Raw genomic sequence first — 26,954 nt, forward strand, 5'->3', positions numbered from 1 at the left:
CACTATGTACAAACACTTCTCTGTCTCAACTTGGAGGTGGAAAGTAGAGAAGCTGACAAAGGGAGATTGTTTGTAAACAGTGTGTGAATATAGATTCTCTTTTCGGCAGCAGTTCAAAGCAGCTTCTAAAGAAAGAACTTGGTAGATAAAACATCACTTTCAACATGGAGTTTAGAAGAGAAGAAAGCAATATGAAGTAAGGAAGGTTTTTAACTTTACAAAGGCTCGTCATTAAACTTTTTAGTTACTCTATAATATATTCAGCCAATGATTGAGGTAGTGAAAGGGGTTGTCCCAGATTAAAAATCGTTGCTACTTTTTAAAAACAGAGACCGACTTGTCCAGATATTTTATGTTGTATTGCAGCTTAGTCAAACTAAGCAACAATACCATGCACGGCAGCAGTTCAAAGTAGCTCCTAAAGGAGCATGAACTTGGTAGATAAAACATCACTTTCAATATGAAGTTTAGAAGAGAAGAAAGTGACAGATAGTGAAGTTGGTATGGCAGCTTAGTCAAACTGAGTGTCTGTGGACAGATGTGTCGCTCTTCCTGAAAGAAAGCAGCCATGGTTTTTTCTTATGTAGTATTGCAACTTAGTCAAACTGCGCAACAATACCATGAACAGCAGCAGTTCAAAGCAGTTTCTAAAGGAGCATGAACTTGGTAGATAAATCATCACTTTCAACATGGAGTTTAGAGGTGAAGAAAGCAATATGAGGTAATGAAGGTTTATAAATTTGCAAAGGCTAGTCACTAAACATTTTAGTTACTCTATAATATATTCAAAAAGCCAATTATTGAAGTAGTTAAAGGGGTTGTCCCAGATTAAAAATCATTGCTACTTTTTAGAAACAGAGATCGACTTGTCCAGAAGTTTTATGTGGTATTGCAGTTTAGTCAAACTGAGCAACAATACCATGCACGGCAGCAGTTCAAAGCAGCTTCTAAAGGAGCATGAACTTGGTAGATAAAACATCACTTTCAATATGAAGTTTAGAAGAGAAGGAAGTGACAGATAGTGAAGTTGGTATGGCAGCTTAGTCAAACTGAGTGTCCGTGGACAGATGTGTCGCTCTTCCTGAAAGAAAGCAGCCACGTTTTTCCTATTTGTCATAAGTCGAAATAAAATGATATTCAAAAGTTTATTCATAACTAACAGTAAAAGTAATTTCTCATTGTATACATTACACAGAGGCTTTTGTGGTCTAGAAGATCTCAGTTTGACTCCTGACGCATACATTGTGGAGCAGCCACAAAAGATCGACTGAAAGTAAACGGCAACCACAACAACAACAACTGGTTATGTAATAGGCGAATGTTTCTGTGCGCATTAAAATGTCATTCGCATGAATGTATTCATTGCATATTTTACAGAGTGTGACTTTGATATAAAATGCTGTGTATTAAGCAATTTGAAGAAAGTCACTGACAAAAGCGCGCTGGCTGCCGGTGACTGACATGTTCTGTGCTCATTTACATAGCGCAATTCATTACTGCATTAATAAAAAAAGTTCATGCAGTTCAAAAATTTTCTTTGATTTTTGTTAGTCTACAATGCAAATACCGTATTTTTCGGTTTATAAGACGCACTTTTCCTCCCAAAAATTTGGGAGGAAACTGAGGGGTGCGTCTTAAAATCCGAATATAGCTTTACCTGGAGGGCCTGTCTGTGCAGCGATCGGGCGGCCGGGTGCCTGTGTCTGCGTGCAAGCGGCTGGGTATCTGTGCTTGCGTGCAGGTGGCAGCTGGGTACTTGTGGCTGCGTGCGGGCAGCAGTCGGGTGCCTGTGCCTCTGTGCGGGTGGCAGCTGGGTGCCTGTCGGTGCCGGCTGCCTCTCTGTGCGGGTGGGCGGGCAGCCTCCTGGCTGCTACTCTGTGCATGCGGGCGGCTGTACAGCAGGTTACTCTGTGTTATAGTGTGTCCGCGGTCTCAGTTTCAAATGATGGCGCCGGGAGCGGACGCGTGCGCAGATGGAGTTCTTGGATCTTGGATGAGAGCTCCATCTGCACATGCGCTGCTCCAGGCGCCATCATTTGAACCGGGACCGCGGACACTGGGACACTCACCACACTGGCCTGCTGCACCACTCACCCACCGCCGCCACCACCACGGACGCTGCCGCTGCTGCTGCCACCATGGACGCCGCCGCACCTGCCACCACGGACCCCGCCGCACCTGCCACCACGGACCCTGCCGCACCTGCCACCACGGACCCTGCCGCACCTGCCACCATGGTCACCGCCTCCACTGACCCACCGCAGCTGCCAGCACAACCTCTGCCTCCCGTGACCCCGCTTCACCACCACTGCTGCCCCACTCAGGTAAGACAACACCGGAGTATAAGACAAACCCCATTTTTATTTTTTTACCTTTTTTTTATGTCTAAATTTGGGGTGCATCTTATAATCCGGTGCGTCTTATAAAGCGAAAAATACGGTAAGTTCTCCAAACAAATGTGTTGGCTCAGTAGTGCCACCTAGTGGAGGATTCCACTCCATAAATCAATGTCCGATTCTTTAAAGTGAACCTGTCCCCAGGTTTTTCCCTTATGACCTGCAGCCACCACCAGTGAGCCCCTATATACAGCATTCCAGAATACTGTACACCATGTTCCAAATTATTATGCAATTTGGATTTCAGTGTCCTGGCGATTAATAATGAAACTCATTGCTGGTTTTGTGTCTCAGGGTTCTTTGCATCACTGAAATCAATCTCAGGTACCTGTGATAATTAGTTTGCCAGGTGAGCCCAATAAAAGGAAAACGGGATGTTCCACAGTATTAAGCAGCCACAGTTTTCAAGTAAGGCTGCTTTCACACATCCTTTTTTTGCAGTGCGGCTCAATCCGGCTCAAAAACCTATGTAACGGATGCGGCGAAAAAAACGGATCCGTTGCACAAGTTTTTCCATGCGGCCCGTCCGTTTTTTGACGGATGTGGCTTGAAACTGAGCATGCGCAGTGCAAAAAAAACGCATCCGTGCGCCGGATGCGGTTTTTGCCACAGGACGCCGCCTCCGGTGTCCATAGGCTTGCATTGTAAATCTCGCCGGATCCGGCACAATGCGTTTTTTTCGCCGCACCAAAAGACAAGCCAGGCAACGTTCCATCCGGCCGCCGCATGGGCTAAATATGCCGCATCCGGCAAAAAACGGACGCAACGCAAGGCCATGCGGCACAATACGGCGCTAATGCAAGTCTATGCGGGAAAAAAACGCAACCGGCAGCAAAAAAAAACGGTTGCGTTTTTTCTGCAGAGCGCCGTATTGTGCCGCTCGGGAAAAACCAGATGAGTGAAAGCAGCCAAACATGGGAAAGAAAAAGGATCTCTCTGCTGCCGAAAATCATCAAATAGTGGAATGCCCTGGACAAGGGATGAAAACATTAGATATTTCATGAAAACGTAAGCGTGATCATCGTACTGTGAAGAGATCTGTGGCTGGTTCTGAGCACATACGTGTTCATGCAGATAAAGGCAGAATGAGGAAGGTTTCTTACAGGCAAATTAATCGGATTAAGAGAGCAGCTGCTAAAAAAACATTACAAACCAGCAAACAGATATGTGAAGCTGCTGGTGCCTCTGAAGTTCCTCGAACCTCAAGGTGTAGGATCCTTCAAAGGCTTGCTGTGGTGCATAAACCTACTATTCGGCACCCCAACCAGTGCTCACAAGCAGAAACGGTTGCAGTGGGCCCAGACATACATGAAGACTAATTTTCAAACATTCTTGTTTACTGATGAGTGTCAAGCAACCCTGGATAGTCCAGATGGATGGAGTAGTGGATGGTTGGTGGGTGGCCACCGTGTACCAACAAGGCTGCAATGTCAGCGAGAAGGTGAAGGAGTCATGTTTTGGGCAGGAATCATGGGGAGACTTCTGGTATGCCCTTTTAGAGTTCCTGAAGGTGTGAAAATGACCTCTGCAAAGTATATAGAGTTTCTGATTTACAACTTTCTTCCATGGTACAAAAAGCAGAAACGTGCCTTCAAGAGCAAAATCATCTTCATGCATGACAATGCACCATCTCATGCTGCAAAGAATACTTCTGTGTCATTGGCTGCTATGGGCATAAAAGGAGATAAACTCGTGGTGTGGCCACCATCTTCCCCTGACCTCAACCCTATAGAGAACCTTTGGAATATCATCAAGCAAAAGATCTGAGGGTGGGAGGCAGTTCACATCAAAACTGCAGCTCTGGGAGGCGATTCTGACATCATGCAAAGAAATTCAAGCAGAAACTCTCCAAAAACTCACAAGTTCAATGGATGCAAGAATTGTGAAGGTGATATCAAAGAAGGGCTCTTATGTTAACATGTAACTTGGCCTGTTAGGATGTTTTGGATTTAAATAGGTTTTCATTTCTGTGAATGTGACCTCCTAATGCTGCAAATTCCACAAATGAGCATTTAGTTTAGAAACTCTACTGTGCCTAATAATTTGGAACAGTGCATTTTGAGTTTTTTTTTAATATTCAATATTATACTGTTATCATTGGGAGGTTTCTTCAATAAAATTCGATGTATATTCTAACGGGTGATGACTTTTATTAGATTGACTGTCATTTGCACCGACCATTTAGGAAAATCAGAGAGAAATATCATTTGTATAATAATTTGGAACATGGTGTATATAAGAGCCCAGGCCTCTCTGTAGAATGTAAAAAAACACCTTTATAAAATACTCACCTAGGGCGGCGGTCCAGCCCAACGGGTGTTGCGCCCGGTCTGGAGCCTCCTTTCTGTGGAGACCCGTGTGCATGACACATCCTATGTCATCCACACTGGCCGGCATTGAGGTTCCGCGCAGGAGCACTTTGATCTGCCCTGCTCGGGGAAGATCAATGTATTGTAGTGCGCATGCACGGATGGTCTTTAACCTTTCTTCACGCATGCACATTACAGTATTTTGATCTGCCCTCAGTAGGGCAGATCAAAGTGCGCCTGTGCAAGACCGCAATGCCGGCCAGTGTGGATGACACAGGACGCTTCATCCATACTGGGCTGGGTAGAAGGAGGACGGAGATCGTAGCTGAGAGGAGGCACCGGACTGGAGAGCATCGACACCCATTTGACCAGTCAGCCCCCGCAGATGAGTATTATAAAGGTGCTGTTTGCATTATACACAGTTGCCTGAGCTCTTATGTACAGTATTCTAGAATGCTGTATATAAGGACTTTCTGGTGGTGGCCACAAGTTATAAGGGAAAAACCTGGTGACAGGTTCTTTTTAATGAGATTTGCTACAATAGGATATTTAGGCAAACCAGAGTTTTCATAGAAAGAAATTACATCCATCCGTAGCCCCTCATCAGTGCAAAGCAGGGTTATGTTCAGAAGGTTGAGGAGCCTTGGAGATCAAGAAGGTATTGCATTCCTTTGTGGATACCACCAGTTGGCCTAGCAAAACTTATAGGCTAGCAATGTTCTTTGGTATAAACAACGCAAATTAACTCTTCTCCAAACAAAGAATACTGTCTTTCTAGAGCCAAGTTTTGGATTTTGCCACTGGAGATGGAAGAATTAATTCGAGGGATTCCGGTCCACCAGCCATGTAAGTAATCTGTTATCACCAGTGATGGGGAGCGTGCTCGCCAAAACTTGTTACCTGATCAATCCTTGAGCATCTGAGTTTAAAAATGCTTGACTTTCCCATTGACTTCCATTATACTGGGTACTGAAGTCGTGACGGAGGAACCCGAGGCTCGATCAAGTAACAAGCAGGGTGAAAATGCACGCCCATCAATAGTTACCACCCAACTTTCCCGACTCCTCTTTTGATTAGCCAGGGATGGCAAAATTTCATCATTTTGGCATGCTGCACACGTAACTTCAAATCATGCTAATCAAAAGAAAAGCCTGGAATGCCGGGAGGTATGGAGTTTCACAAGTCCCCCGTCCAGTGGTCACAGCTTACTCACATGGTCAATGGAATGGAATTGATTTGCCTATCACTAGTTACCAGTCAACATTCCCATGTCTTCTTTTGATTAGCCGGACCAGCACAATGTCTTCATTTTGCCGTGGTGCACACACAACTTCACACTATGCTAATCAAAAGAAAAGCCTGGGATGCCGGGAGGTATGGAGATTCGCAAGTCCCCCATCCAATGGTCATAGCTTGCTCACATGGGCAATGGAATGGAATTGATTTACCCATCACTAGTTACCACTCAACATTCCAGATTTTTCTTTTGATTAGCCGAGCGGCACAATGTCTTCATTTTGGCGTGGTGCACACACAACTTCACACCATGCTGGTTACTCAAAAGAAAAGCCTGGAATGCCAAGACGTTCGGAGATTAACAAGTCTTTCATCCAATGGTCACAGATTGATCCCATGGCCAATGGACTGGAATCTTGCGAATTGATTCGCCCATCTCTAGTTGCCACCCTTTCACGAGTCATGCCACATGAGGATTTTTGGCCAAAGCCAAGTCCCCCCTAAAAATAAATTATATCCATTTGTAAAAAGCTGTTTCAACTCTCTTATACCTCATCAGTGCTGAGTAAGTTACCAGTTGGCTATATCGGAAAAGAGGGGTCTTTAATGGAACTCAAAGCTCTACCGATTCTTCTTGTAGGAACCGCCAATGCTCTCTTGGAAAAATATACAAATGAACTGTTCTCGAAGACACAAAATTTCGGTGCATCTTTGGGTGCATTGTGTTGCATGTTATGCCATGCCCCTATTCTGATGAACCACACCTCTTTTGTGGGAGGTCATGCCCACTGGTTGGGCAAGTTGTAAAAAATGACAAAAATCTGGTGCAGTGCAGGATAGGATACGGTTTGGCTGGAAAAAGGGTCTTTGAGGGAAGTTTGTTAGTCCGAAGATCACTATTCTCATTATAGTTTTCGATACCCTGCTCTGCCACCTGTCCTAATCATTAGGTCATCATTACAGTTCTCAGGGCAAAAAGGGCAAATTTCCGAAAAGTAGAAAATAGATACCTCTGATGCTTGAAAGCTCACAATCAGGAGGTTTTTTGTATGCAATATTCAGTATTATAAGATGAAACTTGAAGATCATTCACCCACCTCTAACACTTGTCTACTATATTTGTATTGGCCTTATGTTGCTGAGGAGCCTTTACTTTCTCTTGGGCACCAAAGACTAGTGATGGGTGAGCGTGCTCGACACTGCTCGGTGCTCAATGGAGCATCAGGGTGCTCGGCACGCGCGGCACTCGATTGAGTATCCCTGGTTATTCCTGCATTTTGGGAGTGTTGTCAGTTTTTTTATCTAGATTTTGGAGTCATGCCCTCTGACTGTGCACCCCTCCCCCATTAGCAACAAGTGATTTTATTCTCTAGTAGCAAGTTCCTACTTGACCATACACAGGAGGTTTGTAACCCAGAGAGAGGCTTAAGTTTAATGAAGGTACTCAGTGTGTACATTATGCCTTGACGTGGCTACTGGGCAGATATTGAAATGGCCATATTTATATATATATATATATAAAAGGTAGATATATATTCTGGGTTTTTTGTTATCTAGTCTAAACGGCCCTGTTCTCCTGAATCCAGCGATGTTTTTCTTTTCTTTCTCCCCCTCTCCATTCCTGAGATATAGCCTTTTCTTATCTGACGTTTTACAAGTCGGTGTTACCCTCAACTCTTTTCTGTAGGTGTCTACCAGAAGATTACGCCCAGTTGGCTAACAAGGCTAGATATATCTACAGAGAAGAAGAGGCCATATCTCAGGAATGGAGAGGCGCAGGAACAAAAGAAAAACATCGCCGGATTCAGGAGAACAGCGGCATTTATATCAGGTAAAAAAATAATATATATATATATTTATGGCAAGTGATGACTCCTCTTTAAGCAAATATTAGGTAGTTACCAAATCTAATGGAGAAATTTTACTTTTTCTCGTGGGACAAGTTTATCAAAGGGCATGTTCTTTCATTTACCTGTGCTTGTTTCGTTTTTCACACACACACACACACACACACACACACACACCACACACATGTAATTTGCCGCACCGCCTTGTGAGAAGCTGGGCCTACTACATCAGAGGATGTTCAGGTCACGGTGTCTCCGATGGCTCCAGCAAATCCACAGTGGACTAGTTCAAGCGTTTTTCCTATCCCGGCCTTGGGAAGATGGATGTCACTAGCTATTGGATTAACTGCGTTTTTCAGTACTCTGTTGTTGCAGAAACGGGGCACTCCGAATAGTGTGATAATTACACTCCCCGCATATCTCAATGGAGGTCTCTCTTTTTTCTGCTGCATCACAGCAACTCAACCGCATCTAACCGGTTTTTCTTTTAAACTGCCTCCTCAAGCTCCGCCCCCAACAGCCACTTCCTTGCTTTCAAATCAATTGCAATACCAAAGAAAGGTAGTAGAGGGCAGCACAACGCTAAATAATTTACCTCCTCCCAAGGTGGGGAATAGGTGTCACAAATGTAATCACATAGATAATACAGAACACACATTAGTAGTGGCTTTCTGGTCACTACATATACCCCCCTAGTTTAAACAGAGCCGTCCCCGGCGTTTTCCACCATAGATATCTGTTATACCATAACACAGGTCACCTTCAAATTTGAGCCAAAGTGCTACTTTAGTGACAATTCTCAACAGCGGGTTGTGACACCAGCGTCTACACCTCCCAATTGTGGGGTGTAGACTTAGTAACTAAGCAACATGTGAGTTGCAGTGGGGCGCTAAGTTAGGGTAGAACCCTATGTCTATAGCAAATCTATGGGGTCCATTCAATACTTCTCCCCATAGGTTACATCGGAATTCCTATAAAGGATTCTGTCTCAGGTTGGCAAACCCGTTAAGACATAGGTGGAAACCCGAATAACTGCAAAATATGTACCATAGTTGATGTTTAGGTACTAGGAATAGAGTAATGTTCTTCCTACTCTCTGTAAAAACTTTGAGGGCACTTAATAATCATGAAAATACCGTAACATCAGATAAACATGCATTTCAGTGCAACAATAAACTTTGTAGCATTTTCAATAACTCAAAAAATTAACAAAATAAACACAAACATCAGCGTCTCTTTGGAGGTAGCATAGCTTGTTCTTGTGAACAAATCTTCTTGTCTAAAAACTTGAATAACAGCCTTAAAGTCATGTGTAAAAATGTGTAAGTGTTTTGGTCCCCAGGTGCAGAGTCGGGGCACACAGTCCATTAACGTGGCTGCACCGGCTGTTTTGTTTTTGTTGTTTTTTTTTTTAGTCCCTGTGTTTCAATAAGGATGGATGCAGCAAAGTCTTAAAACCAACAAAACAAAAATTAACTAACAAACTGAAAAAAAATAGTCTTTTTCAGAAGAAAACAGGAAAAATGTAAAAATCATTCTACAAGTTTTAGTCTAAATATCTCGCTGGCAACTGACCTTTGTTGATCCTTTGAGAGCGTCGGTGCAAGGGTAGTTTCCTCCATAGGATCAGGATATATCTCTGCAGGGTCAGTTCTGGGATTAGTTCTTCTTGCAGGGAGCGACTCTTGATCAGGAGTTGTCTGTCTTTGTCCACGGGTAGACATCATAGGACCAAAACACCAAGATAATGGGTCATTTATATCAAATTCCGGAAAAGATGAACTTTGGGATCTTCTGGACTTAGGGAAGGGTTCATCCTCAAATAACTCGTCTGCAGGCGGTGAATCAGGATAGAGGTATTCAGACTTACAGAGTTTCAGTCTATTCCTATGAACAACCTTGGGTTCTTGGGTATCTTTCTGGATACAATAAATGTCATTCCCTGGGTATGGAATTCCTCCTTGGATGATGTAAGGCTGTCTCTCCCATTGTGTATCTAGTTTTCCTGTACGATGATCGTTTCTCAACCAGATCTTATCACCAACATGCAAAGGTGTAGCTTTTGCTTGTTTGTCAAAATTATGTTGCTGTCTGTTGCGAATTTGTTCCATACGGAGATCTACGATTTCTTGTGCTTCCACCAGGCGTCTTTGATGGTCACTCACCCAATCAGTAGCAGGCAGAGGATTAATTTCATCTGAGATGGTCACATCTAGAGCAAGGTCGGCTGGTAGTTTTCCTTGGCGTCCAAACATCAGATAATATGGGGTATAACCCGTAGAACATTGCGTGGTGTTATATATATAGATGAGCTCTGGGAGTAATTTTGGCCAGTCAGATTTTCTGTGAGCTGGAATAGTTCTTAGCAAAATTCAGGATGGTTTGATTCATCTTCTCGCAAAGCCCGTTACACTGCGGGTGGTATGCTGTAGTTCTGAGCTTCTGACAATTGTAGAACGTGCACATTTCTTGGAAGAGTTGTGATTCAAAGGCTGAGCCTCGATCGGTCAAAATCTTCTCTGGGCACCCATAAGGTAGCAAGAAGGATTTCCAGAGGATAGCAGCGGTAGTTTTAGCAGTTTGATCTTTCACAGGGACGGTCACTACAAATTTGGTGAAGTGATCAATGATGGTTAGGACATACCTATGGCCGGTTCTGCTGGGCTCTACTTTCAGATGATCAATGGCTACCATTTCTAATGGACGTCGACTCACAATTGGATGCAGTGGTGCTTTCTGATCAGCTTTCATTTTTTTCCTAGTTACACAAGTGTGATATTCCTGGCACCATTTTTCAATGTCTCCCCTCATACCAATCCAATAGCATCGACGACGGACTGTGGCCTCTGTCTTCTGCACTCCAAAGTGACCAGACTGATCATCATAGGCAGTGACTACATCTCTCCTTGGGATCACAATTTGATGGAGATGACTACCTGTGATGGGATCCATGCTACTACGGTACAGCAATCCTTTCTTCACAAAGAACTGTTTTCGTTGTCTACACAGACGAATCAGTTCAGGGTCAGCATCACCTCTGCGAATTCTCCCGGGAGGTTTTCCTGTTATCAGGAATTCTGAAATTTCAGCAACAACTCTACTTTCTGTTTGTACTTGTATCCATCTAGTTTCATCTAGTAGGGGTTCTGAACTAGCTCCTTGTGAGTAGGAGTCAGTCGTTTCCTGCAAAAAGGCACTGGCCACCTTTTGTTGAGCAAATCGACCATAGAAGTTCGGCATTTCCACTTCTTCCCAGTGATCTTCATCTGGCAAGGGATCTGAAGTGTCTGGTAATCGGGATAAAGCATCGGCATTTTCATTGGACTTCCCAGCACGATACTTGATGACAAAGTCGTAGTTAGCAAGTCTTGACGCCCATCTCTGTTCCAAAGCTCCCAGTCTAGCTGTGCTTAAATGAGCAAGAGGATTGTTGTCAGGGTAGGCGATAAATGGAGAAGCAGCTAGATAGTCCTTGAACCGCTCTGTAACGGCCCACACGAGAGCGAGAAACTCTAGTTTAAAAGAACTGTAATTTTGATCATTACGTTCTGCTCCTTTAAGAGATCCGCTAGCAAAAGCGATTACCCGTTCTTTTCCTTCTTGCTTTTGGCTTAGGACTGCTCCTAGCCCCTTTAGGCTGGCGTCGGTATAAAGACGGAAAGGCTTGCTGTAATCTGGATAAGCTAAAATAGGTGGAGTGGTAAGCTTCTTTTTGAGCTGTTGAAAGGCAACTTCTTGCTCTTCTGTCCAGTGGTTAACAATGGATTTCTTTCCTTCCTTTTGTGGATGACCACGTAAAAGCTCTTGCAGTGGTGCAGCAATTTGGGCATAGTAAGGTATAAAGCGTCTATAGTAGCCTGTAAAACCTAAGAAACTCTGGACTTCTTTCAGGGTAGTGGGTGTGGGCCAATCCCTGACCACGGCGGTTTTGTCTGGATCAGGTCTTACTCCTTCAGCACTCACGACATGTCCTAAGTAGCGTACTTGGGTCTGTAAGTGACACTTTGAGGGTTTGACTTTGAGGCCGTGTTTAATGAGAATCTGGAGAACTTCTGCCAGGTGCTGTAAGTGGTCATCATAAGATTTGGAGTAGACAATGACATCGTCCAGATAAAGCAAAACAGTCTCAAAATTTTTGTGGCCCAAACAACGTTCCATTAGCCTTTGAAAAGTTCCTGGGGCATTACAGAGTCCGAAAGGCATGTCATTAAACTCAAAGAGGCCCATTGGGGAGGTAAACGCTGTTTTCTCACGATCTTCCTCCGACATAGGCACTTGCCAGTATCCACATGTTAAATCTAAGGTGGAGAAATATGCAGCAGACCCTAGAGCTGTTAGTGATTCTTCAATGCGCGGTAATGGGTATGCATCTTTATGGGTAATGCTATTTATCTTGCGATAGTCCACGCAGAATCGGATACTGCCGTCTTTTTTTTTCACCAAAACTACAGGTGCAGCCCAGGGGCTGTGGCTTTCTCGGATTACTCCAGCATCTTTCATTTCTTGGATCATTTTTTTTACAGGCTGATACAAGGCCGGTGGAATAGGTCTGTACCGCTCTTTAATGGGAGGATGAGAACTAGTGGGGATGGTATGCGCTATCTCTCGTACTTTACCATAATCCATAGGATATTTACTAAAGGCTTGGTGGAAATCTTGAACAAGCTTCAGTACTTCTTCAATTTGTTTAGGTGGGGTGGTCACCTCTCCTACATGTATGTCAGACCACCACAGAGTTTCCAGAGCTTCATTGTTTTCTTCCAATACTTGAGTCGCCTGTTGGACTTCTTTTCGAGTGGGGCTCACTACATCATGATAGGAAATTATGGATAATTGAGCTACAGGATAGTACCTTCTCAATTCCACTGCAGTGTCACCTAGGTTTAGCATACGAATTGGTACCCTTCCTGCAGATACAGTAACGAGACTCCTTGCGGTCATAAGCGTAGGATGTTCTGCCATGGGTAAGGATTCTACTAGGGCATGATAGTCTTGTCCTTGGATCCCTGGTTGAGCACGAGACCACAGCATAGTTTCAGTGTTGGGTTGCAAAATGACAGGACGTACATCGCAGATGCGGGCACGGCAGATTTCACCTCGAGGATTACTGAACTGCTGCTGTGCTGACAACACTTTGATAGTTCTCTGCAATACTCTTTGCTGTGCTTGTGATGCCGTAGGTACAGATTTGTGAAGAGCCTCTAACATTTCACCATAGCAGTTGCGCAGGACATTCATACCTAGGATTACAGAGGTATCTGGTCTTTCTGGGACATTTATAACCAGAACTCCCTGTTGTGGAAGCTGGGTTTCTCCTGCACAAATAGTGGGTTCCCAATACCCTGTTATAGGTACAGACTGTCCATTAGTGGCTATGACATCTAACCACTGATCTGGAGGCTGCATAAGGAGGTTAGGGTCCCAATGTCTTTCAAAGGTGTCCTTGGCTATTGTGGTGACCTGAGAGCCAGTGTCTAACAGTGCTGTAAATGGGACTCCATTGATGCGAATGGTCACTTCTGGACGAGGTCCTACATATCTGGAAAACCAAGTAACATTTTCGGGACCTATTGTCTTTCCTCCCGAGGGGCGGTCCTCTGCCTCGGGGATTGCTCTTTTAAACGCCAACATTGGCGTTCCAAATGTCCAGCGCGATGACAATGTCTGCAGATTGGCTTACCCTGCTTGTCAAAACGGTCAGTAGATCGTCTCCCAGATGGGGTCTGATATTCTTGGCTAAGGCGGTTAGTAGGGAGTCCCATTTGGGTTCTGGGAGCAGATTCTAGTAGTGGAACCTCTAGTCTTTCTTTTTTCTTGCAGACCTCAGCTAGTCCGCTAGCTAACTCAGCCATTTGTTTCTGTAATTCCATCATAGTATTAGCATTTGGAGCCTGCGTTTTGGCGGCTTGCGATAGTGGAGCGCTACCACTTGGACAATTAGGCAAAGATTGAACTGATGTATCACTAGCAAAGGTGGATAGCTCAAGTTTTTTAGTCGATGGGCGAAATTCCCTTCCTAAAATCTGAATAGCTAGTTCTTTGAATTCCTGGAAGGAACTATCTGCATGCTGGAGAGCTAACATTTTTAGTTGACTGCGTAGGGTTTCTGTGGCAGACCCTTCAATAAACTGCTCTTTCAGTACTTCATCTGCAATCCTAGCTTCCTGGGGCTCTACATGTACGATGGCCCTCCAAGCTTCTTGCAAGGATAAAGCATAGTCTCGTAAAGACTCATTAACTTCTTGTTTTTTGCTAAAGAAACGCATTTTTAACTCAGATGCGGAGCGGACCTCAAATATTCTTTCTAACCGCTCCAGGATTTGTTCTACAGTCTTTTTCTGAGCTCTGGGCCAGGACTTGATTTCTCTCAAAGGTGCACCCTGGAGTTGACCACTCAGGAGTTCTACTTTTTGTTCATTTGTCATGGGGTACAGGTGAAAAAAAGCAGTCATTTTTTCTCTAAAGTCTCGTAATGTATTTGTTTCCCCAATATAATGTGGCATCCAGGGAGCTCCCAAATAATTAGGCATGGTGAAAGGCATAAATGCAGTGGAGGCTTTATCAGAACTGCTGTTGCAAAGGGTCTCATTGTCGTCTGCCATTGTGAGTTTCACTTGTTCACTGTAAATATACAGGTGTGTATAGTTTTTTTTTAACTCACCGTTGAGGCGTATTTTCACATATGATGACAGTAGTGAATCCTCATCTGGTGTACAGCCGTACATGCAGGCACATAAGATTCATCCTGTTCGTGACGCCACTTGTAATTTGCCGTGACGCCACTTGTAATTTGCCGCACCGCCTTGTGAGAAGCCGGGCCTACTACCTCAGAGGATGTTCAGGTCACGGTGGCTCCGATGGCTCCAGCAAATCCACAGTGGACTAGTTCAAGCGTTTTTCCTATCCCGGCCTTGGGAGGATGGATGTCACTAGCTATTGGTTTAACTGCGTTTTTCAGTTCTCTGTTGTTGCAGAAACGGGGCGCTCCGAATAGTGTGATAATTACACTCCCCGCATATCTCAATGGAGGTCTCTCTTTTTTCTGCTGCATCACAGCAACTCAACCGCATCTAACCGGTTTTTCTTGTAAACTGCCTCCTCAAGCTCCGCCCCCAACAGCCACTTCCTTGCTTTCAAATCAATTGCAATACCAAAGCAAGGCAGTAGAGGGCAGTACAATGCTAAATAATTTACCTCCTCCCAAGGTGGGGAATAGGTGTCACAAATGTAACACACATTAGTAGTGCCTTTTCTGGTCACTACACACACACACACACACACACACACACACACACACACACACACACACACACACACGTAAGCCAACGTCCAGCTCCAGCAATAAAGCTCACGGGTCTCTTCCCACCTGGTAGTTAAGTTCCTGCACGGACTGGAATAGGAGTCAATCCATTAGTATGAGCAAAAAAACAAGGAAATCCAGCAAGGACTCAGCAAACCAGGATTGGAGTAAAACTTTCATTTCTTTATTGTTCAAAAAAATAGAAATGACCCACAAGGATCAGGACCCAATGTGAATGGCAGAGAAATAGCGCAAATGGGACTATGTGTTTCGGCGGTCTAGTCCGCCTTCTTCACGGTCCAAACCGTTTGATCCGTGAAGAAGGCGGACTAGACCACCGAAACGCGTAGTCCCATTTGCGCTATTTCTCTGCCATTCACATTGGTTCCTGATCCTTGTGGGTCACTTCTATTTTTTTGAACAATAAAGAAATGAAAGTTTTACTCCAATCCTGGTTTGCTGAGTCCTTGCTGGATTTCCTTGTTTTTTTCTCATATATATATATATATATATATATATATATATATATATATATATATATATATATATATAAACTTTTTATGTTTTTTTTTTCATTTTCTGAATGCATGAATGTTTTTTATATTATATATGTGTGGGCTAAAAGGTCTGGATGCCATTGACTTAAAAAAATAATGAGGCGGATAATGAAAACAAATGAAGCCTGAAAGGCCAAATGCTATTTATAGGGCGCATATAGCATGCGAGTCCTCCACTCGCGAGCATCCATTCTATATGTATCGTTAGATCTTGCCCTTTAAGCATTTCTTATTCTTTAAAATAGTAATGATTTTCTTTACCGCGGGTGTCTAAGGTTACTATGGAAACCTTACAGTCTGTACAAGGTCTCCGCGGAGAGATACATTTAACACCCCGGTTACTTAATATTTCAATGTATCGCGTCTTCTGAAAAAGTACTTGATTCTATAAATGAAGACATTTTTTAGCAATATGAGGTGTCGTCACCTATAAATATAAAGCATAGTGTCACGCGGGAATCATCGAACCACTAGATTACATCTCACATCGCTCACAACAGAGGAATTATAACATTTTTATATTTGACTCGACGTCGCCCCTCATGGCTGAAAATGGTATTACAACATTATTTTCAGATTCAACTTAATTTTGCACCTTGTCACGGTACATTTTATTTTGGGAAATATTAATTTTTAATTAATAATAAATATTATTATTATGTCCGTAACTATCATTTCATCGTCTGATATCTGTACGATAGCAAATTATTCTCTACTGTACACTATTTAATATTATTTCTTCACCCATGCTTAAAGGGAGTGTGTGGGGGACAAATGTTGAAACAGACTATTATTAAAACAATTTAAAGAGAAAAATTACCTATTGTTTGAATCAGATTTTTGTGTTATATACATTTTTTAAAACGTTTAGATAAAGTCCCCCCCCCCAATATCAAACGTTTTATTAAAAATCATAATTAGAAATCTTGCAATTTTCACACTGGCCACTGGGGTTTTTTAGACTACAACTTTCAGTTGTTCTAGGAAATGCACACAAACATTAGCAGCAACAGACTCTATATTTTGTATTCGAGCATCTAATGAGCGTGGGAAAATAACAGTAAAGAGATAGGGAGGAGGTGAGCTGTGACTTCACCTGTTGTGAATGGTGGATCATGCATTATCTTCTAGATATAGAGGTGTTATCAGTAATTGTATAGGAACAGGAGGGGGTGAGCTGTGACATCACCTATTGTGAATGGTGGATCCTTTGCTATTTTCTGTATATAGAGGTGTTTTAAGTCATTGTACAGGAGGGGAGGAAGTGAGCTGTGACATTACCTATTGGGAATGGTGGCTCCTGTGCTATTTTCTGTATATAGAGGTGTTTTCAGTCATTGTACAGGAGGAGGAGGTGAGCTGTGACATCACCTATTGGGAATGGTGGATTCTGTGTTATCTCCTGTATATAGAGATGTTATTAGTTATTGTATAGGAACAGGAGGGGGTGAGCTGTGACATCACCTATTGTGAATGGTGGCTCTTGTGTTATCTCCTGCATATAGAGATGTTATCAGTCATTGTACAGAAATGGGAGGGGGTGAGCTGTGACAATCTTTTAAAGGGGTTGTCCATAATTATAAAAACATGGCTTCTAACTTCCAAAAACATGACCACATTTTTCCACAGGTTATGCGTGGTAATCCATCTCGGCTCCTGTGAAGTCAAAACTGCACTACTACACGCGACCTTAAGTAAGGTGTGGCGCGCTGTCAGTAAAAAGAAGTCATGATGTACCTGAACCAGGACAACAGTTTTAATTAAAAAAAATAGTATCTATATACCAAGACTACTCTCTATACCCCTCCCTAACATGAAACGGGCAGAATATGGGGTTGATGCTTCGTGAAATCCACTAATGGGCGCCACGTATTTTACTTAAGGGTCATTAACATACTTTACAATGCAGAGTTATACATCATACTTTTATCTTTAATATTCCTGCCTAATTGGTAGTATATAGTTTGTTCTGAAATAATGAAAAATAATTCAGATCCCATGGTACAATGCATAGGAGCCCCATTACCTGAGCACAGACTGAACTTCATGCCGTTATACCAATATTTCAGTTATAAAGGGGCTCCCCCCAACAAAGACGATTAAGACATCAAATATGGGCATCGATTTTAACTAATAAATTGAAAAATTATCGGAAAATATCTGAACCTCCAATGGATAACTTTTTGGACAAAATTGGTAAAAGTTCGACACCCTGTATAATATACAAAATAGGAGTCAGTGTTATGGGGGTGTTCAGGTCTACTTAAATGACTACCCACTTTTTGGATAGGTGATAAAAATTACTAGATTGGTGTTGATCTCTCTACTGGGACCCCAACTAATTGCTAAAATAGGGTTCTTGGTTTCCCCCTCTCCCTTGACTAAGGCCATGGACAGAGAAGTTAAATTTATACGCTCTACCACTCTGTCTTTACAGCATTTGTGATATGAAGACAGCTAAATAGAGAACTACTGTAATGCCCATACCAGCGTTCCCGCACTGTTCTGCCCCCCTCCACTTTGCTCACCTGCCCGGACGTTCTGCGGTAACTGCTCCATCCCCAGTCCATGCTGCCGTCCCCCAGAGCCCCAGTACTCCCCACAGGCTTCCTGGTTCTGCCTGAAGGGTGCATGTGTGGCCACGGCCTTTGTCTTAAAGGGCCAGAGTACCCTGACATGGAACTGCCTCTCAGCTAAGCTGAGAGGTTGCAGGCACTTAAGGTATCTTCCCCTTAAGGGAGGTGCCTGGGCAACGAGTCAGATACATTATAAGTTCTCAGATCTTATGGCACTGTTTTTGCTGTCTCTGCTGCTGCTCTAGTGTGCTATATTCTGCTGATGATATGTGTCTGTACTTCAGTTTCCTGCTGAGCCATTGCTGCTGTTATCCCTAGTCTGCTGCTGCTACTAGCAGCCCTACAACGTCAACTTTCCGGCTGCTGCTGCATCCATCCATCTATCCATCCTGGCCGAAACCTCAACATCTGGTGCTGCTCTTATTCATCATCAGGGACTGTCTTCCCGCACCCCTGGGGCCAGTCATTGCAGCATCAGTCTTCCCGAGTGGCCCCCAGTCACACACCTGCAGCGTAACACTCTCACCATTAGAGGTTCTGGTGAAAACCAGGTGTGGTTCCATAGTCAAACCCTGGTTACCACCCCTTGGGTTCTTCCTAACCATCTCAATGGCCCAGAAGAACACATGGCAGATATCCCCATCATGAACTATATTGACATGTCTTCCCAATGGGGTATCAAGATGGTTCCGGATATCCTCCAGGTGTTCCCCTACTCTTCTCAGGAGAGTGGGGGAACACCTGGGGGATATCCGGAACCATCGTAATACCCTATTGGGAAAATATGTCAATACAGTTCATGATGGGAATATCTGCCAGGTGTTCTTCTGGTCCATTGAGATGGTTAGGAAGAACCTAAGGGGTGGTAGCCATGATAAAAATATACTAAAAGAAAATGCAAATGGATTTTTAAGATGGACTCCATAGTCAAGTCCCTCTGGGTTTTCTGTGTGCTGTGGCCCAGTTGGTCCGCTAAATCCTCTGTTTGCCCCGTGAGCGTAAAAACTACACCTGGCTGTATTCTTCAGTGCCATAGACTAAAGGCCGCTTTACATGCTACGATTTATCTGACGATATGTCACTGGAGTCACGGAATTCGTGACACACATTCGGCCTCGTTAGCGACGATGTTGCGTGTGACACCTACGAGCGACCACTAACGATCCAAAAAGCGGCAAAAATCGTTGATTGTTGACACATCATTCATTTTCAAAATATCGTTGCTCGTTTTGGATGCAGGTTGTTCGTCGTTCCTGAGGCAGCCCACATCGCTACGTGTGACACCCTGCGAACGACGAACAACAGCGTTCCTGCATCCTCCAGCAACCAGGTGGGAGTGACGTTAATGCGGCTGCTCTCCGCCCCTCTGCTTCTATTGGCGGGCTGCTGTGTAACGTCGCTGTGACGCCGCACGAACCTCCCCCTTAAGAGATTGTTCGTCGGCCACAACGACGTCGTTAGGAAGGTATGTTGGTGTGACGCGTACCAGAGATTATGTTCGTCACGGGCAGTGATTTGCCCGTGACTCACGCATGATGGGGGCGGGTGCTATCGCTAGTGACATTGCTAGCGATGTCGCAGCGTGTAAAGTGGCCTCTAGAGTAAAGAATCATGGAGCATGCACAACAAGCACCTCAATTAAACTTTTCCAGGCTGGTGTCCTGTGGTGCAAGATCTGGTGATCAATGGAAGTTCCAGTAGTAAGAGCTTCACGGTTGTAACACTGTGGATAGCTGAGAGTTGGCATAGATCTGTATACCCCTTCAGAGCTATCCTTCAGTGAAGGGAGAGGGGAGATTTATATAGTTGGTTCAGATGGTGGCCCAAGCCCTCTATCAAAATTCCATGATTAAAGCACCTGGAGCAAATCCCTCATTCCTTTCTAAGTGGAGGGTGTCAATATATATGCAACAAACCCTTATTGGAACAAATATTAGAATTCCTTATCACACATTATATTGTGAAATGGTCAAGCTAACAATGGAGAAAGAGACTTCCCCATTTGCTCATCATGTGAGGTAGCAGGTCTATGTGATTGACACGTCCCAATCGTCTTTGTTTTAGGAAACCCCCTTTAAGAAATGAGAATGGATACATTACCAATGTTTAATATATGTAATAAAAGAGATCAGATACCTTGTTTCCTACCTGGGTGAAGAAAGGCTCATATATCTCCACACCTTTATCAGAGCCCTGTAGAAGGATCTCCTCGCCCCGTTTCCAGCTGTATCGGACTGGCGGATTGGAGTTGGCAATGCAACGCAAGAAAACAGTTCTCTCATAGTAAAATTGTTCCTTTGCCTCTCCTATACTTTGATGTACGGTCACAATGGGATCATCCAAATCTGAAAATGAAACGATACAAGGAGAAGATGATGTTAGGTCTTTTAGCTGAACATCTTCCCATCTATCGGAGCTGAGATACAACAGTGAGGTCCTGGAGGAAATGCTGTTGGGGTAAAGATGGATGTTCCCGAGACTTTTGTGCCGAGCAACAGAACTTGGGAACAATTTACGCAATTACCAACAGATTTTTTACAATTAGATGGATGATTTGAAAAACTACAAGCTCTGCACTGTTAGGCTGTAGTGTGTTATTAAAGGGCTATTCTACATTAAGAAGATGATAATTGTTAGATTGTTGTGGGTCAGAGTTCTGGGATCTCGACTGGTCGACAAAAAGGGAACCCATGTCCCACGTTTCTCAAAGCCAGGAGGGATTGATTATGTATGTTCCCTGCTGCTCTATTTATTCAATAGCATTCATGAAGACAGCTCAGTATCATGCGCAACTGCGCATGCGCAACCAGAGCTCTAGAATCTCAGCTGACCCTTTATAAAGTCTGAGCTCTAAAATAGCCCCTAATTACAGTATGAGCCCCCACAGAGTCTCCTATATACAGCCGGAAACCCCACACAGCCTTCTATGTAAGGTATGAGCCCCTACATTGCCCCTATATTGAGTAGGAGCCCTTTCATAAACCCTGTATACAGTATGAGCCCCCACATAGCCTCCTATATACAGAATGAGCTCCCACTTATCCTCCTATATAAAGCAGGAGACCCCACACAGCCTTTTATGTAAATTATAAGCCCCCACATAGCCCCTATATAGAGCAGGAACCACCACACATTCCTTTTATACAGTATGCACCCCCACATAGCCTCCTATATACATCAGGAGCCCCCACACAGACTTCTATATACAGTATGAGCTCCCAGATATCCTCCTATATAGAGCAGGAACCCCCACACCACCTCGTATATATAGTATGAGCCCATTTGTGGCCCCTATATACAACAGGAGCTTACACACACAGATATATATCAGCCAAATGCAGGAGAAACACTGGGCACTGCTGGAAATCCTCAGTCGTCTCTATTTATGTACTTTTTTGGAATAGACTAAAGGGGGCTTTACATGCAGCAATATCGCTGGTGAAAGTGTGGCGCCCTGGACAAGCCAGGTCGTCACAGGTACTGCAACAACAAACCCCACACCAAGAGATAGGCACACCAGTCACACACAAATCCTTGTTGCCTCCATCCAGGAGCTGATGTCCACACCAGGTGGGGTGGAGCAGGCGGTTGGCCCCACCCACTGAGGAGTTCACAGTCCTGGAGGCGGGAAAGGAAGTCAGTGAAGTTAGGGAGAGTGAAGGAGAAGGAGGAAAGTGGCAGTTGAGGAGCGATCTGACCGTGTCTGGTTACGTGGCCCGGGAACCAAGAGCAAGGTTGGCAGACGGTGGTGGCTGTCTGCAGGAGAGGCCGATTGACGCGGAACCATAGGACCGGGGACGGGCGGTGGCTCGCCGGTACCGAACCGGGGAGCGAAGAGAGGCTAGCACAAACCGGCAGGGCTTACGGACCCCAACCAGGCTTGGAGTCGCCGTTAAACCAGTCAAATCCGTTAGCAACCGGAACCTCCGGGGTTTCCTAGCAGCAAAGACCCGACTGAAGGCAACCGTCCAAACCGAGAAAGGGAAATACAGCTACCGCCACAGCTAGAATTCCCAGGCCAGAGCCTGCGGGCAAAAGGGGCTCCTCCGGCACCTATCCAAGCTGGGGAGTGGGTTACCGGTGGGAAGCCATTGGGACCGAAGATACACAACAGGTGCAGGGAAAGGCAGCCACCACCAACCTTCCGGGGGTAACCACAGCAGCCGGCTGTGAGACCCGTCCATCCAGCCGTTTGTTTTACCGGTGACTCTGTATCCATTCTTGGCTGAGTGAGTACCACCGTGCCATCTGGCACTGCGCTGCCCCCGCGACCCTGCACCTCGCCAACCCTGCCTCCCCGACACCTCACCGGGCCCCGGGACCACCAACCCCCCTACCCACGGAGGGGAGAGAACCATCTCAGCTGCTCCCTGTCATCGCTCCCGGGATCCCCGTCCAGAGCAGCGGTGGTGTCCCAACCTCACCACAAACCGTGGGTGGCGTCACGGACCAACTCCCCAAACCCAAACTACCCCTTTTCACTCACGGGCGAGGAGCGCCGCTCGAGTCCCCGGATCCGGACCACCGCTCGAGCCACCGAGCAGCAGCAGCAGCAGCGCCGGTGCTGAGAAAAGACCAAGGGGGGCGGATGGCGTCCGGCTGCATGTAAACCACGGGTATAAAAGCAGGGACGCCAGGACTCTGCGGCCATATTTGGTTCCTAGAAGATATCGCTGCCAGTATGCACCGTCCGTCCGGTAAAACCGCAGTCCCCGCGCCCGCGCCTGGTACCGCAGCGTGGGTGGAGATCCGGACCGTTCAGCTGAGCAGCCGCCTGCAGGTCCGAATGCAGCTCCTCCTGGAGGAGTGGGAGGCCGACATGGCGGACGTGGTGGCGGCTATACGGAGACGCGAGGTGGAGGAAGATTTGGAGGAGCGGGTAAGCTACCCACGCCCCTGTATTCCCAAGGGATCGGCCGCTGCAGCTGAGGGGCCCGGCCTGCACCCGCTCACCCTGCTGCCTCCCCCGCTACCCGTGCTAGTTGCTACCGCCCCGCCACTAGGCCCACTACCTGCACAACCGGTAGCGGAACCCTGCCCGTCCGCCCAAGTGGACCGACCTGCAGTTGAAGCCCGTAGCCGCCCTGAACCGCTTCCCTGGAAGTTGCCGAAGACATGGTCCGCCGGCGAAGATGTACCGGTGCCACTTGCAGTGACCGTGCCTAGTTCCGTGCCGGCACCGGCGGTCCGTCCTGTGCAGAAGGAGGTGGAGGTCAAGCGAGAGAGGACCCCTGTACCCAGCCCCCGTGCCTCGGCTGAGGCTGCGCCGGGTCGTAGCTGTGAGGCAGCACCCCAGGCCGTGACACCGCGGGATCTTCCACAGAGGGCGCCAGTAGTGGGCAGTGTAGTGGAAATCCCGCGGGGCCCGACCCGCGCGCAGGGGCAAGCAGTAGCCCCTTACTGGGACAGGGAACTGACCCCGCTGGGCCGAGAAATTGCGGAGAGGGAAAAGCAGAGGGCTGAGCTGATAGCCCGCACCATCCAAGAAAAGGAGAGCCTCAGCAGAGCCACCTTCCGAGTACGGGGCCCGATCTACGAGGGGCAAGTGAGAAGGTTCGATGTCCGTCGGGGGTACGGATTTATCTTCGAGCCGGGCCTGGAGGCCGAAGTCTTTGTGGCCCGTCGGGACGTTAATGCCCACCTGCCAGAGGACCACCCGGGCCGTAACCTGCTCCCAGGAGATCTGGTACAATACACGCGGCACTGCGGAGAGAGGGGCTGGTTTGCCCTGGACGCCAAGCTGAGAGGAGGCCAGGAGGCCCAAGAGCCGGCCCAGTCCCCTTCTCCAGCTTGCGGTGTAGATCTGAAGTAGGTCCTCAGTCCCTCCGTTGCACCGTTGTCCCCGTTGGGACCACCAGTACCGTTGTCAAATGAATGAAAGTAATCAACCGAGATGTTAACCTGATTATCAACCGTGATTGAACCGGCCATTGCCGACAAGTTTGTCCCCGTAGGGACCCTTTACACCGTGCGTAAGGAACTACTTACGGACAAGCCCGAGAACTTGCAGGGCAACCATAAACTTGTGGAATGCGAATAATTGGCTTAATTCCGTAGCCGCCTCCGGAGAGGCAGATTGGAGGAAGGGCCCGCAGCAGAGTAGGCTGGGGCCCGGCCACCACCTGGACCGGTGGCCATCCTCCGGGGGTCAGGGGTCCCCCATGGACGTGGGTCCCCTGAAGTGACCACAGGGTGCGAAATACCGTACCCGTACCCGCTCGGGCAGCCTGGATATGGACTGGGGTCAAGGGGTGCTGCCCACTTCTTAGGGGCAGCATCAGGGCCAGGTTGTTTGGGCGGGAGAGAGCGGAAGCTGACTGTTAATAAAATGTGTTGTAACGTTAAAAGTACCGTGCCTCCCGTTATGGGAAGATTTATAAAAATACTTGTGTTTACTGTTTACATGTTTTCTACCCCTTTTACAGTTTTTTTAAAAAAAAAAATAAAACCGGTGATGGACGGGCAGCCCGCGGACGGTCTGTATTTAACCAAGGGGGAATGTGGCGCCCTGGACAAGCCAGGTCGTCACAGGTACTGCAACAACACACCCCACACCCCGAGATAGGCACACCAGTCACACACAAATCCTTGTTGCCTCCCTCCAGGGGCTGATGTCGACACCAGGTGGGGTGGAGCCAGGCGGTTGGCCCCACCCACTGAGGAGTTCACAGTCCTGGAGGCGGGAAAGGAAGTCAGTGAAGTTAGGGAGAGTGAAGGAGAAGGAGGAAAGTGGCAGTTGAGGAGCGATCTGACCGTGTCTGGGTACGTGGCCCGGGCACCAAGAGCAAGGTTGGCAGACGGTGGTGGCCGTCTGCAGGAGAGGCCGATTGATGCGGAACCGTAGGACCGGAAACAGGTGCAGGGAAAGGCAGCCACCACCAACCTTCCGGGGGTAACCATAGCAGTCGGCTGCGGGACCCGTCCATCCAGCCGTTTGTTTTATCGGTGACTCTGTATCCATTCTTGGCTGAGTGAGTACCACCGTGCCATCTGGCACCGCGCTGCCCCCGCGACCCTGCACCTCTCCAACCCTGCCTCCCCGACACCTCACCGGGCCCCGGGGCCACCAACCCCCCTACCCACGGAGGGGAGAAAACCATCTCGGCTGCTCCCTGTCATCGCTCCCGGGATCCCCGTCCAGAGCAGCGGTGGTGTCCCAACCTCACCACAAACCGTGGGTGGCGTCACGGACCAACTCCCCAAACCCAAACTACCCCCTTTCACTCACGGGCGAGGAGTGCCGCTCGAGTCCCCAGATCCGGCCCACCGCTCGAGCCACCGAGCAGCAACAGCGCCGGACCCGAGCGTGGTGGGCGCAGCGCCCTCCCCGCCCGCGACAAAAGCACCCGCCCCCGTCGGTTGTGCGTCACAGGCAAATCGCTGACTGTGGCGCACATCGTTAGTCCCCGTCACACATACTTACCTGCCTAGTGACCTCGCTGTGGCCGGCGAACCGCCTCCTTTCTAAGGGGGCGGATCGTGCGATGTCACTAATCGGCCGCCTAATAGAAGTGGAGGGGCGGAGATGAGCGGCCGTAACATCCTGCCCACCTCCTTCCTTCCTCATTGCCGGCGGCCGCAGGTACGCTGTAGTTCGTCGTTCTCGAGGTGTCACACGTAGCGATGTGTGCTGCCTCAGGAACGACGAACAACCTGCGTCCTGCAACAATCAACGATTTTTTGAAAATAAACGACGTGTCAACGATCAACGATAAGGTAAGTATTTTTGATCATTAACGGCCATTCGTTGGTGTCACACGCAACGACGTCGCTAACGATGCCGGATGTGCGTCACAAAATCCATGACCCCGGCGATATATCGTTAGATACGTCGTTGCGTGTAACGGGGCCTTAAATCTGTATGGGTGCACAATCCTTATAAGATAAGTCCATTAGTAGAATCCATCCAGAAGAAAGAAAGGCAGCAACCACCGTACTTCAGCGTTCAGAGTTTAATCTTGAACGCAGGTCAGATACATCAGGAGTGGGGGGAGATGGGGAGAGGTTATGATTCACAGTACAGACCCCTAAGAGGACAGCGGATCATCAATATTCTCTATATTTAAGCAGTGCCGACACTGAGGGCTCACATGGAAATATCATTAGGAGACGGCAAAGGTCCCATATGTTCAATTAGCGACACACCATCCCCATGTAATCTTCATGAAACTCTTAAAGGGAATCTGTCAGCAGGTTCTGGCTATGTAATCTGTCAGCAGCATCATGTAGGGGCTGAGATACTGATTCCAACAATGTGTCTCTTAGTATGATATGTCCACCAGTTACTGTATGATACAGTCCCAGTTTTCTCTGTTGCAGATGTAGCAGGGCTGAGATGTTGAGCTTAGAATATCCCCACCCACAGCCTTCTGGATACATTGTATAGTAACAGAGAGCTGCTAATCAGTGCTGGGGGCAGGGCTGTGCCAAGTTGTTCTGTAATGATAATCTCCTGCTGATAAAACACTGATTGTATTAATACAGCAAAACACGTCCCAGTATGTGACACATTGCTGGAATTTTGCTTTCACTCCAAAGATCATGCTGATCTCAGATTACATAGCAAAATCTGCTGACAGATTCTGTTTAAAGGGAAATATTTAAAGGGGTTTTCTCTTAACAAACATTAATGGTATGTTGTGTTATACAGCTGCTGCAGAACCTTATGATACACACCTCAGTTACTGCAGAACCTCATAAGACACAAATTGGTGGATACAGAACATCATAATA

General features: G+C 46.5%; 1 protein-coding gene across 2 annotated transcripts in view; it reads right to left on the reverse strand.

Moving 5' to 3' along the window:
- MDGA2 (MAM domain containing glycosylphosphatidylinositol anchor 2) overlaps positions 1-26,954 on the reverse strand; it is a 798,087-nt gene that overhangs the window by 302,452 nt on the left and 468,681 nt on the right. Inside the window, exon 4 of one of the 2 annotated variants that reach the window (XM_075331178.1) lies at positions 20,370-20,566. In XM_075331178.1, the coding sequence (XP_075187293.1) occupies positions 20,370-20,566 (197 nt within the window). Of the gene's footprint in view, positions 1-20,357; positions 20,567-26,954 lie in introns of both variants that reach the window. The other variant, XM_075331177.1, reaches the window with a different exon arrangement.

This window comes from Anomaloglossus baeobatrachus, chromosome 12, assembly GCF_048569485.1.
Source record: "Anomaloglossus baeobatrachus isolate aAnoBae1 chromosome 12, aAnoBae1.hap1, whole genome shotgun sequence".
Taxonomy (NCBI): Eukaryota; Metazoa; Chordata; class Amphibia; order Anura; family Aromobatidae; genus Anomaloglossus; species Anomaloglossus baeobatrachus.